The sequence below is a fragment of the Panthera pardus genome, unplaced genomic scaffold (assembly GCF_024362965.1).
Source record: "Panthera pardus isolate Hobbes unplaced genomic scaffold, ASM2436296v1 HiC_scaffold_24, whole genome shotgun sequence".
NCBI classification, from domain to species: Eukaryota; Metazoa; Chordata; class Mammalia; order Carnivora; family Felidae; genus Panthera; species Panthera pardus.
In genome coordinates, this window is record NW_026526810.1 from 30,373,193 (window position 1) to 30,387,659 (window position 14,467).

The 14,467-nt window shown below is 36.0% G+C and overlaps 1 protein-coding gene across 8 annotated transcripts in view; it reads right to left on the minus strand.

The window, feature by feature from the left end:
* Window positions 1-14,467, minus strand: part of MAP2K5 (mitogen-activated protein kinase kinase 5) — a 271,133-nt gene that overhangs the window by 147,875 nt on the left and 108,791 nt on the right. For all 8 annotated transcript variants that reach the window (XM_019441682.2, XM_019441683.2, XM_019441680.2 and 5 more), the window contains exon 12: window positions 2,971-3,032. In XM_019441682.2, the coding sequence (XP_019297227.1) occupies window positions 2,971-3,032 (62 nt within the window). The remainder of the gene's footprint in view (window positions 1-2,970; window positions 3,033-14,467) is intronic.

The following is a 14,467-nucleotide window of genomic DNA, read 5'->3' on the forward strand; positions in this document are numbered from 1 at the left end:
TGTATGACACTTGCTAAAATTATAAATCTTGTTAGTGATTCAAAAGAATATGTCACTCTTCCAACTTTGTCAAAATACACGTTTTCCTTTAGAAGTATATGAAAAGCAGTATATGGAGAGCTAGAAATCTGTCCATTGAAAATCTAGAGGGTATTATTGGTATTCAGTAGGCTGGGTTTCACAACAATGACTTGACAAAGCCTTGACACTAAAAGTACTTATATCTGCTGTCAATCACTCACTCCTTGACATGTCAAGTGCACATCCTTTCAGGGACAACTTCCATCAACATTAGCACTCAAAATACAGTACACAGTGTCACTGCTTCAGAAATGAGAAGAAAAATAAAACGTGCAAGATGGCAGGGAATGGCAAGAAGGCATTCCTCTTTCTCGGAGACCACATTCAAATGGAAAACAGATAAAAATCACTGAGCAAGCTAGAAGCTGAAATCAGCCAGTTTATATTAATTTTTTTTATATCCTCTTGCCATATATCCTACAAGAGAAAATTTGAACAACATATCATCAAGGCTGACAGGGGGCCATCCTATAATGAACCTTGGATCTTTGGACCTCCACAGCATGCCAGATTATTAGAACCTGGAAAATAAAGTTAATTGGGGGTGGGAGAGGTGCCTACATGTGGTTCTAAGAATGAAAAGAATCTGAAGCAACTGTATGTGTCACTCCATTACTTTCTTATGTACTTCTCCTTTTTTCCTTTTTCTTTTCTTTGTACCCTTGTTCTCCCTTTCAGTCCTTCCTCCCCTTTTTTCTCCTTCTCTTAGGAAAGCAGCATGAAAAAGCATGGGGTCTGGAGTGAAACAGCCCTGGGTTCAAATTATTACTGATTAGTTGTAGGTAACTTTAACTTCTCTAAATCTCATCTTGCCATGTATCAAATATGTTCAGTAACCTACCCGTTACAGAGTTTGCCATAAAGATTAAATGACATAAAATTTATACATAAAATATGTATCGACAATCGGCACAGGAGGTATTCAACATGCACCCATTTCCCTCTTCTCTCATCTGATTCTGTTGCTTCTGACTTGGCAAGAGCACACACGTGCTTCCTTGGCCTCACTGAGGGAACCCAAGGGAACAGAAGATGATGATCTGTCTTCACAATACTAGAGGAGAAACAACTAAGGATACCAGGAACCCAGTCAGGCTATGAGAGTATTTATTTACTTTTACAAACCATGACCTGGAAACCATCAATTCGCTAGTCTTATTTTAACTGGGAGAACGCTTCCACTTGTGTTTGTCAGCTGCAACACAGGATTAGTTGTTTGTAGCCTACTCATATTACATGAAACAAAAAAAATACACTTTGGAGGCATTATACAAGTTTAGGCCCCAGCAGAGTTTATAAAAAGTAGTAGATGAAGAGCAAAATTATCAAAAGCATTTCTTTTATTCTGGCCACAGGCAGTTTTCATTACTATGACCTGATGAGCCATAAAAGCTAAAGAAATTGGACACATATTAGGGGAAAAAAACCCTAATTTTAAAAAATGTAAGGGCAAATGTAAACAATGCTTTGGGCTAGTGCTTATTTTGAGTGCCTTTCACTAAAATAATTTTTGCCGTATTTTCAATTATCCAATAGGTAAACCTGGTATTTGAAACCGAATTATTATTATTTTTGCTGACTCCATTCACTTCACAGGCTTCTCACGCCGGTACAAATGAAAAGAACAATGGCCTTGTGTGGATGCCCTACACAAGAGGGAGGTAAGATTTATGAAGTCCAGGAAGAACATGCTTCTCTAACAGAAGAAAGCAGATTCCTATTTTAGCCAAGTTCAACACATAAGTGAGTATACAGAACTCATACACTTTTTTCCTTTTCATTTGGTATCTTTGCCTTTTTTTGCCCTTTATTATACGTGTTATTAAACTTTAGAGCCAAGAACTGCCAAAAGCCACAAAGCATTCATTCCCTTCTGAGATTAAAAGAGGAAATGAAACATTTTTATTTTCATCTAAAATAGTGATTTAAGTACTCAAATTTCATACTAAACTAATCTACCTAAACATGTAGATTAGAAGCTACTTAGCAATAGCATCAGAAAAGAAAGTTCTCATCACCCTGGGCAGTTCATACTAATAATTAGAAAGAAGAAAGGAAAGCTGTGAATTACAATGAACTAAGACTGAATAAGTGTCCGTGTTGGATTAAAGGATCTGAGTTGTCAGTGTGATGTATAATGAATGTGAAAATCAGCCATTTAATTAAATGGTACATGGTATAATCGCTTTGTTCTGCATTAAACTGCTTAAGTTATCAGAGTGCCTTTAGATTAGCAACTGTTTACTATTCCACCACCTCATGACTTCTCTTAGACACTGTGTAGCCTACATTATTCCAAATTTGAAATCTGGAGTTTATATGGTAATGTTAGTTGAGTTGACATATTGTGTCAATTTATTTGTGTATTCAGAAAACAGAAAATCTGCTTTTAATCACAAAGGGAATAAATTCCTAGATATAATTGGTAAAAAAAATTAAAAACCAAAACCACAAAAAGTCTGCAAAAATCTTTAAGAATAAAGTCGTGTTTTTCTTATAAGTAGTTTTATTTTAATAATTTTGACTCTGCAAGTATTTTCTAATTATATGCCTGTAACTACAAAATGTCCCCTAAACAACTTTCTTGTTGAAGAACCTGGAAATTTTACTGGCTAACAAGTGTACTAAGGTCTTTGCAAACACAAAAAAGTAGAATAGGTCACAACACCCATAAGCCTGAAGGATGTCCTGTGACTATGTTGTTATTGTGGTTTGGTCTATAAAAGAAGAAAACACAAAAATGACAAGAAAAGGAGAGTTAAGAAGGCCCTGCAAGTCAACAGGGATTGAAGAAAAATAACACAATATTCTGAGTATATAAGGAGAACAGGTTTGACTAGAAAAATTAAATCATCCAAATTTCATAAGGCGGAAGCCATATATACTCACAGCTATTGCAATTCTTCCAAGGACATGCTCTGGAATTTTTCTATATACATCCAAAGATCCTCCTGTAGAGACAGATATGTTTCATTATTATAAATAAAACTACCAGAACATTGCATTGGGCCCTTCCTCTGTGCATTCATTGGGAGAATATTTTTTTTCTTCTTATATTATGCATTGGATGTCTATGGTAGAATTGGTTTTTAGTCCAATTTTATTTATAACATAATAGCATACTTCCAGATGAAGCATAATTAGGTATCTCCATTTTATTTCTAAGTACAATCGCCTACATGTGAAAACTGAAAGAAACTAGTCAAGGGCAGCACAAGACTCTGCACTTTACATAAACTTAAATACATACTCAAAACTAAAGGCCAACAGCTCACCACATTCAGGTATCTACCTTACTCTCAAATGTAAACCAGGATCATCTTAGAATTTTCACATTAACCAAACAAAAGGTGGTGAATATAAGGACCAAAATACACATAAAAACTAATAAAGTAATAATACTGACATCTGTCTAATGAATACTACCCTTCAAATTAAGTACCAAGACAAGCAATCAATCTATTCCAAAGATACATAGTTCAAAATGCGTTTTGTTTGCTTTTTAAATTCTCTTTGATACCACTTTGAAAACCACTTTATGAAGTAAAAAAAAGAAAAACCAATCTCCTTGTATCATATTTGTCACTGAAATGGTATTCACTATCATCCTTCATCTTTACCAAATCCAGCTTCTGGCAGTTCCAGAAACCAAAACCATTAGACTGTGCACATAGGAAATGAAGGGCCACATTGTTTGCTTGTTTTAAATTTTCATCAACCTAGAAATTAGTACAACTAGAAGATAGCAGCTACTTGATAAATATCTATCAGGTGAACATACGGATAAATTAAAATCACTGTGAACCTCACTAGATAGGTAGAACTGCTCTGAAAGCAGTTTCAAAAGAAGGGACCGCAGCCAACAATAACATCACTGAAATAACCGCACAACTTTCCTCGGCAAGAATTTTATTTATTTATTTATTTATTTATTATTTTTTAATATATGAAATTTATTGTCAAATTGTTTTCTATACAACACCCAGTACTCATCCCAAAAGATGCCCTCTTCAATACCCATCACCCACCCTCCCCTCCCTCCCACCCCCCGGATCAGCCCTCAGTTTGTTCTCAGGTTTTAAGAGTCTCTTATCCTCAGCAAGTATTTTAAAGGAACCAATATTCATTTGCAAGTATAAATTTGGGTACAATTGTTAAATTTTCAATCTCACAGATTTTCGGAAAGATATGCAAAGAACCACTACCTCGCTCATGTTAACAATATGACTGTATGAGACCTATTTAACAACAGGTAATAACCTTTCCTTGAGTCAAGTTGAGGTTTAGTCTTTCAGTTCTATAAAGGAATTATCCAGGATATTTGAAAAATCATTTCCATTTCAGTCAAAGGCTAAAAATTCATATTTACCTACTTTACTACTGGATGATTTCTAAGTATGCCTCATATGATACTAAAATGGAGCATGTTATTGTTTTGAAATGCAGTTAAGTATATTTCACAGATATGAATATTTTTATATGCCAAATTTTCCTAAAGCTGAACATCAGAAAAAAAAATTTTTTCCTATGAAAACAAATTTTATATATATATATATACACACACACATATATACATATATATGTATATGTATACATATGTATACATGTATATGTATATATGTGTGTGTGTATATATATATATACACACATATATATATATATAGCATATATATATAGCTACTGACTTTGTATTTATTCTGTTTACAGTAGAAAAACGATCACTTCCTTAGGTAAATGGCTTGTAGTTTCCAGATTCTTACAAGAAGCTGGAAAACCACAGTGTGACTAAACTTTATGCTTTGGCTATGAGTGTTCCCTGGAAGATAATGAAAAAAAAAAAAAAAAGACACTTCTGCAATGAACTGAACCATCTTTATTTACTTAAATAGCATTTTTATGATAGATGCAATAAAAGTGAAAATATGTTAAGAAAACATTTCATGTTCTCATTGATCTTTCAGAAGAATTGGCAGTTGCAAGGAGCTTTACATGCTGGTATTTGGAAGACTGACAAATGCAGTTTACTAGACCAATCCCTTGTGAAGTGAACAGCTTGACTGGCTCAAAACTAGGAGGTGCAAATTCATTCACATAGACTAGTAAGAAGTCCTAACAGGAGATGCTTTTTTTAAAAATATATATATACATAAGATGTAAATCAGGATTTAATTGGCTAAACAGATAACAGACAACAGTCTAAACCAAAAAGCCAAAGATTACATTACTACTCTTATTGGCAGAACAAGCCAAAAAAGAATCTCATTTTGAGGTATTTCACTGGGTTTTGTAAATATCCATTTAATCTCAGTTATATCCCACTCTTCTTAGCCATCCACATGGGTAAATCTTTACATACTGGCTTTGTGTCATCACAGATTCATCCTGTCCTTGACATAATCATTAGAGATAACTGTCAGAGGCAAAAAAAAGGATCTGGCAGCTCCACTCAGAATCAAGAGCTCCTATTAAGCTTTAGTAGTTCTCTTTGTGCAACTAAATAAGTCTTAGCCTAAAAATGACAGAGTTTACAGTTTAATTTTCACTGAGTTTTACTATCATCTCTATCCTTCAGGCCTATCCCAAAAAGGCAATTTTTAGACTCATCATATCAACCAACATTAGTGCTAGAGGGACATTAAAGAACAGTCCAATGACTTTATTCGACAAATGGGAAAAAGTGACTCCCAGAAAGTAAGTTTTCTAGTCATGGCCGTGAGTCAGTTGATGGGAGAGCTCAGGAAAGGTCTCGGCCTTTGAACTCCCAGAACTGCAAACATTTAAAAGGTTTCCCTGTAACATCATTGAGCTTGAGAATCACATGTGAACTTTTTACAGTTTAATGTAATGTGATATTACCATGACACACTCAGACAGTTTAATCTTAGTTGAGACACTGGTATTCAAGGCATTTAGAAACTCATTTCTATGTTACACAGTTGGTTTAAACCTTTTATTCGTGATTCCAAGGTGACGTCACTGGTTTGCTTTCTGTGACCTGTCACTTCTCTGTATTCTCTGGCCTCAGATCACCCCTAGCCAGTCATTTCATTTCATGCTACAATCCACCATAGGAACCAGGAGGAAGACTGCTAACAAATTAGCAAAAGAACCCATCTCAACTACCAAACTATATGTTTCTCTTGATGAATTAGGGCCATCATTTTCTTCAACGTTTATTTATTTATTTTTGGGACAGAGAGAGACAGAGCATGAACGGGGGAGGGGCAGAGAGAGAGGGAGACACAGAATCGGAAACAGGCTCCAGGCTCCGAGCCATCAGCCCAGAGCCTGACGCGGGGCTCGAACTCACGGACCGCGAGATCGTGACCTGGCTGAAGTCGGACGCCCAACCGACTGCGCCACCCAGGCGCCCCAGGGCCATCATTTTCATGCAACTAAGCAAAAAGGACTCATGGCTGTGAGGTCTGTGTTTAACCTAACACAGGACTAAACATAAAGTAGTGCCCTGAATGTAGGATAAAATACAAATATGTAGTTAATGAATGAGAAGCAACAATACTGTCATATTAATCCCAACATTTTCTTAAAATGACCATGATTATTATTAATACTAATAAAATTAAAATCTGGAGCCATAAGCAAAAATTTCAGAAGAAGCTCTCCTAGACTCTGCTACTTGTAAAAATAAAGAGCCCTTTGTTTCAAGGACTCAAAGGAGTACTTGATACTCCTTTTCTTTCTCTGCAACATGGGTTTTTGAGAAAAAAATTTGTTCCAATGACAGTAATCCAAAAACATGGGCATATATTCTGAGAAGCTGTATTTGAGCATTTCTGAGTAGATTTAGTTTTACTTAATGAGAAGGCATATCACATCAGTCCCCTACTTGAACATTTCCAGTGGCATCTTAATTCAGATGAAAACACAAATTCCTTACATGCTCTATAAGGCCTACACAATGTAGCTTCTACTTACTTCTTTGGCCCCCTCTCTGGTCCCAGGTCCTCCCATCAATACTCACTAGTCATTTTGGCCTTCCTGTGGGGCCTTCATTATACCAAGCTTGCTCCTACCTTGGAGTATTTATAACAGATACTCTGTCTTCCTCAAAGATGTTCCCCATGACCTTCTGTGAATGGCTCATTGACATTAAAATCTGCTAAAATGTCACTCCCATAAAAAAGCCATCCCTGACCATCCTATCTAGCACCTCCTCTCCTATTAGTCATCATCTATCCTGCTTTATGTTCCAATGAGACTTAACTCTCTCTGAGAATGTACTATGTGTCTCTTCTCAGGCTCCCCTTCTAGAATTTAAGTTCCATAATGACAGGGATTAAGTCCTATTTACTGTTTGTGTCCCCAGGTTGAGAACAGTGTCTGAAGGAAAGTGTTCAATAAATATCTGGATATAGATGACTAATATGAGATTAAAATAGATAGTGAGAATCTACACTAAAGGAATAGCACTAGGGTTGGGAGAAAATTGTCAAGAAGCTTAATTGCAAGGGAAGGGAAGAGAAGAAATGATAGAGTGTGGTACACAGCTTCTGGTCCAAATATTTTTTGGGTACATTTTGCCGTATTATAGAGAATGAAGATACAAAAGAAAGAGGTTGAGGGATGGAGAGAACTTCACTAAGTGTATGCACATGTGGAGGGACTGACCTTATGCAGCCCTTCATGTGCAAGGAGGATCATGTTGGCTTACTTGTGCTAAGCTACAGATGGATAATGGAAGAGCAAGGAATTGTGAGAGCTCGTACCTGGAAGTCTTCATTATCTTTGAAGGAGAAAGGAGGTCAGATCTGGAAGAGGGTAATAAAATTTTAGGATAGTTGATGTGGGAAATAACAGAAAGATAAGAAATGGAGAGCTAAATGTAAAAAGTGGAAAATTTTAGTGTTCTGGGACTGATTAGCGTGGAGTAAGGGAAGCCGTCAAGCAGCAGTAAGAGAGCGGCTTTAGGCAGCTCAAGTCTAGAAAGGAGTTGCCTCAAAAAAGAGATTTAAATATAGGCTGCAAAGTGAATGTTTTAAGATAAGGACTTAATATATTAAAAATGTGTATCTTCAATTTTTTCATCAGTGTTTTACAGTTTTCACAATAGAGGTCTTTTACCTCTTTGGTTAGGTTTCTTCCTAGGTATCTTACTATTTTTGGTGCAACTGTAAATGAGATTGTTTTCTTAATTTCTCTTTTGCTGCTCCATTAGTATATAGAAATGCACATTGATTTTGTATCCTGTGACCTTACTGAATTCATTTATCAGTTCTAGTAGTTTTTTTGGTGGTTTTCTATGTATAGTATCATGTCATCTGCAAACAGTGAAAGTTTTACTTCTTGCTGATTTGGATGTCTTTTATTTCTTTTTCTTGTCTGATTGCTATGGCTACGACTTCCAGTGCTATGTTGAATAAATGTGGTCAGAGTGGGCATCCCTGTCTTCCAGACTCTAGGGGAAAAGCATTCAGTTTTTCACCATTTAGTATAATGTTTGCTTTAGGTTTTTCATATATAGGCTTTATTATGTTGAGGTGTGTTCTCTCTAAACCTACTCTGTTGAGAGTTTTTACCATGAATGGATGTTGTACTTTGTCAAATGCTTTTTCTGTATCTATTGAAATCATCATATGGTTTTCATCCTTTCTCTTATTGATGTGATGTATCACTTTGATTTGCAAATACTGAATTCACCCTTACATACTGGGGATAAATCCCACTTGACTGCGGCAAACGATTTTTAAAATGTATTGTTGGATTCAGTTTGCCAGCATTTTCTCAAGGATTTTAGCATCTATGTTCATCAGAGATATTTGCCTGTAGTTCTGTTTTTTGTGTTGTCGTTATCTGGTTTTGGTATCAGGGTAAAACTGGCCTCATAGACTGAATTTTCCGTTCTCTTCCATATTTTTGGAATAGTTTGAGAAGGGTAGGTATTAACTCTTCTTTAAATGTTTGGTAGAATTTGCTTGAGAAACTGTCTGGTCCTGGACTTTTGTTCATTGGGAGTTTTTTGATTACTGATTTAATCTCCCTGCTTGTAACTGGTCTACTCAATTTTTTTTTCTTCCTGCTGCAGCTTTGGTAGATTATATGTTTCTAAAAATTTACCCATTTCCTCTAGGCTTTTCAGAGTATTCTCTTACAACTGTATTTCTGTAGTGTTGGTTGTTATTTCTCCTCTTTCATTTGTAATTTTATTTATTTGTGTCCTGTCTCTTTGTTTTTTTTTTGATGAGACTGGCTAGAGGTTCATGAATTTTGTTTATATTTTCAAAGAACTAGCTCCTGGTTTCATTTATCTGTCCTATTGTTTTTGCTTTTTTAGTTTCTGTATCATTTATTTCTGCTTTAATTTTATTATTTCTTTCCTTCTGCTAGTTTTGGGGTTTGTTTGTTGTTCTTTTTTCTAACTCCTTTAGGTATAAGGTTAGGTTGTTTGAGATTTCTTTTTACTTCTTGAGGTGGGCCTGTATTGCTATACACTTCCCTCTTAGAAACACTTTTGCTGCATCCCATTTGAACAACTGTGTTTTCATTTTCATTTGTTTCCATGTACTTTTAGATTTCTTCTTTGATTTCTCAGTTGATCAATTCATTGTTTAGTAGCATGTTATTTAACCTCCATGTATTTGCAGTATTTCCAGATTTTTTCTTGTGGTTGATTTCTAGTTTCATAGCATTGTAGTCAGAAAACATGCAAGATCTTTTTTAATTTGTTAAGACTTGTTTTGTGGCCTAATATCTGATCTATTCTGGAGAATGTTCTGTGTGTAAGACATTCCATGCTCATGGACTGGAAGAACAAATATTATAAAAGTAATTAACAAAGCAATCTACAGATTTAATGCAATCCTTATCAAAATACCAACAAAGTTTTTCACAAAACTAGAGCAAAAAAAATCCTAAAATGTATATGCAACCACAAAAAAATCCAAATTGCCAAAGCAATTTTGACCAAAAAAAAAAAAAAAAAACTGGAGGTATCACAGTTCCAGACTTCCAGCTGTACTGCAAAGCTGTAGTAACCAAAGCAGTATGGTACTGGTACCAAAATAGAACAGAATAGAAAACCCAGAAATAAACCCACAATTATATGGTCACTTAATCTTTGACAAAGCAGGAAAGAATATCCAATGGGAAAAAGACAGTCTCTTCAACAAAACTGGACAGCAACATGCAAAAGAAACTGGACTACTTCCGTATACCATACACAAAAATAAATTCAAAATGAATTAAACACCTAAACGTGAGACCTGAAACCATAAAAGTCCCAGAACACAAGAAGTAGGGTCTCTGACACTGACCATGGCAACATTTTTCTACATATGTCCCCTGACGTAAGGGAAATAAAAGTAAAAATAAACTATTGGGACTACATCAAAATAAAAAGTTTCTGCATAGCGAAGGAAATAATCAACAAAACTAGAAGGCAACCTACAGAAGATATTTGCAAATATTTGCAAATGAAATACCCAAAAAAGGGTCAGTATCCAAAATATATAAAAAACTTATACAAATCAACACCTAAATAACAAACAAGCCAATTAAGAATGGGCAGAAGACGTGAACAGACATTTCTGCAAAGAAGACATCCAGATGGCTAACAGACACATGAAAAGATGCTCAACATCACTCACAATCAGGGAAATGCAAGCCAAAACTACAATGAGATAATACTTCACACCTGTCAGAACAGCTAAAATCAACAGCACAAGAAACACCAAGTGTTGGTGAGGATGTAGAGAAAAAGGAACCCTCTTGCACTGTTGGTGAGAATGCAAATAGGTAGAGCCACTGTAGAAAACAATGGAGTTTCCTCAAAAAAAAAAAAAAATTAAAAACAGAATTACCATATGATCCAGTAATTCCACTACTGGGTATCTACCCAAACAATACAAAAATGCTAATTTGAAAAGATATATGCACCCCTATGTTTATAGCAACATTATCAACAATAGCCAAATTATGGAAAGAGCCCAGATGTGTGTGTGTGTGTGTGTGTGTGTGTGTGTGTGTATCCACACACACACACACACACACACACACACACACACACAGGAATATTATTCATCCATAAAAAAGAGTGAAATCTTGACATTCACAATGACCTGGATGGAGCTACAGAGTGTAATGCTAAGTGAAATAAGTCAGTCAGAGAAAGACAAATACCAAATGATTTCACTTGTAGGTACAATTTAAGAAACAAAACAAATGAGCAAGGGGAAAAAGAGAGAGACAAATATGCCAAGAAACAATCTTAGCTGTAGAGAACAAACTGATGGTTACTAGAGGGGAGGTGGTTGGGGGATGGGTGAAGTAGGTGATGGGCATTAAGGAGAACTCTTGTTGTGAAGAGCACTAGGTAATGTATGGAATTGTTGAATCACTATATTGTACACCTGAAACCAATATAACATGTATGTTAACTACACTGGAATTAAAATAAAATGAAACTTTTAAAAAAGCATTAAAAATGTAATTAAAAGGTGACATTAGCAAAAATGACAGAGTAAGAACCATTGAAAATTCTCTTCTCCACATAAGCAATAAAGAAATAGGCAAAAATTGTCAGACCAATCTTTGCAGAACTCTGGGAATGAGTAAAAGGACTGCAGCAACCCAAAAATCATTTATTGAAGATTTGGGGCATTTTAACTTGCCCTGTTCCCAGTGCCTCCTCTCCAGCTTCACTGAAGCCTTGAAAAGCAGCAGCCTGCAATCCCAGGGAACACAGCAGCCAGGGGGCACTGTACAGGTAGAACTGAGTTGGTGCTCCCTCAAATACACTTTCTCAGAAAAGTTTTATTTTTGACCTGTCTGGTGGTTCCCTGGAAGGCCTTCCTGGACATGTTGCCTTTATTCAACCTGACTTATAGGTTGCCTAGTACAAAAAGTCTTTTCCTTTGGGGCATTTGTTAAAAACAATTAGAAAGAACTGATTAACTCTGCAACTGACTGAGCTGGTGGATAACAGCTGGGCTGAACTAGCTAAACAAAAATCTTAAAGAGGAAATCTAGGAAATGCAATGTCCATAGAAGCTTTGAAAAATTCTATCCTATTCTTGGGAATCTAGGATATGTGCATGCATACGGCTGTGTACATGCTTAGAAAGGCTCTGAGGAGGCTGTAAGCAGGTACTGGGGCTGACCAGGAACCTCTGCACAAGCAGGAAGCAAAAACTAAGACAAAGTTACCAACTGCCTGGGCGAGTGTTGAAGATGTGCCCCAAACACACATGGAACCCCCCTCAACAAAGACAAGGAGACTTAATAGCTCTAAGCATTTAAGGAAATCTCTGTCCAATCATTAGCTGACTTGGAAGCTCACTGAAAAGAGGCTTCAGTGGCCATACACCAAAGATATAAACATGACAGAATACTTCAGAAAAGTCACTGAACAGCAGCAACAAACTCTGGGGATGAGAGAGAATCTGATTTCCAATGTTAACACAGTATTTACTTTAAAATGTCCAGTTTTCAGGACAGCTGGGTGGCTCAGTCATGACCTGGCAGTCTGCGAGTTTGAGCCCTGCATCAGGCTTTGTGCTAATAGCTTAGGGCCTGGGGCCTACCTTGGATTCTGTCTCCCTGTCTCTCTGTCCCTATCCCACTTGTGCTCAGTCTCTCTCTCTCTCTCTCTCTCTCTCTCTCAAAATTAAAAAATAAATAAAAATAAAAAAGAATCATTATTTAAAAAATAAAATTGAATGTCCAGTTTTCAATAACAAAACCAAAAAAGTATGACCCATACACAAGACTAAAAGCAATTAATAGAAACTATCTGTACAAAAGCTCAGATGTTGGACTTACTAGAAAAAAATCTTTAATGAGCTATTTAAGAAACACTGTGGGAAATCATGTAAGGAACTAAAGTATGAAGATAATGTCTCCCCTAATAAAGGATATTAATAAGGAGATAGAAAGTATACAACTACACACATATACATACATACACACATAGGTATGTGTATATATATATATATATGTACACACATACACACACACACATATATATATACATATATATATATATATATATATATATACACATATATACATACATACGTAAAAATAAATAAATTCTGGAGTTAAAAATAAATAAGACATTATTCACCAGAATATATCTACATAGGCTGAAAACAGAATCAAGGAATATAAAGATACGTCAATTGAGATTACCCAGTCTGAGGAACAGAAGGAAAAAAGAATAGAAAAATGAACACATTATCAGAGACCTGTAAGACATCATCAAGCATATCAACATATGCATTATAGGAGACCTAAAAGAGAAGGAAAGATGCAGAAAGAATATTTGAAGAAGTAACAGCCATATATTTCCCAAATTGGATGAAACCATTAATTTGCACATCGAAGACATGCAATAAACTCCAAGATAAATGAAGAGACTAACACCTAGATACATTGTGAAACTGTCCAGAGACAAAGACAAAAGAAAATCTTGAAAGCCAAAAGAGAAGCAATACAAGAAATTCTCAAAAATATTAACAGAACCATGCAGATCAAAGGCAATGGATGGCATATTCAAATAGCTGAAAGAAAAAGACTGTTGACCAAAAACTTTATATCCAGCAAAACTATACTACAAAAGTGAAGGATAAGACACTCTGAAATCAACAAAAACTGAGGGAATTCATCACTAGCTGACCTACCCTACAAGAAATAAAAGGGAGTCCCTTCCAACTGAAGGAATTTCAGAGGAAAGTTACTAGATAGTAACTCAAATCCACACACAGAAATAAAGGGTACTGGTAATGGTTACTATATAGGTAAATATAAAAGGCAGGATAAATGTATTTTTGTTTGTAAGTCTTTTTCTCCTGTCTGACTGAAAGAGAACTGTAGGGGCACCTGAGTGTCTCAGTTGGTTGAGTGTCCGACTCTTGATTTCAGCTCAGGACACGATTGTACAGTTTTTGGGGTCAAGTCCCGTGTCAGGCTCCATGCTGTCAGCACAGAGCCTGCTTGGGATTCATTCCCTCTCTCCCCCCTTCTCTGCCCCTCACTCCCTCCCTTCCTCTCTCTCTCTCTCTCAAAAAAAAAAAAAAAAAAAGGAAATAAATTTAAAAAGAAACAGAACTTGGCACAAGAACAGATGCTCAGATCAATGGAACAGAATAGAGAACCCAGAAATCAACCCACAAACGTATGGCCAACTAATCTTTGACAAAGCAGGAAAGAATATCCAATGGAATAAAGACAGTCTCTTCAGCAAGTGGTGCTGGGAAAACTGGACGGCGACATGCAGAAGAATGAACCTGGACCACTTTCTTACACCATACACAAAAATAAACTCAAAATGGATGAAAGACCTAAATGTAAGACAGGGAGCCATCCAAATCCTCGAGGAGAAAGCAGGCAAAAACCTCTTTGATCTTGCCCGCAGCAACTTCTTAGTCAA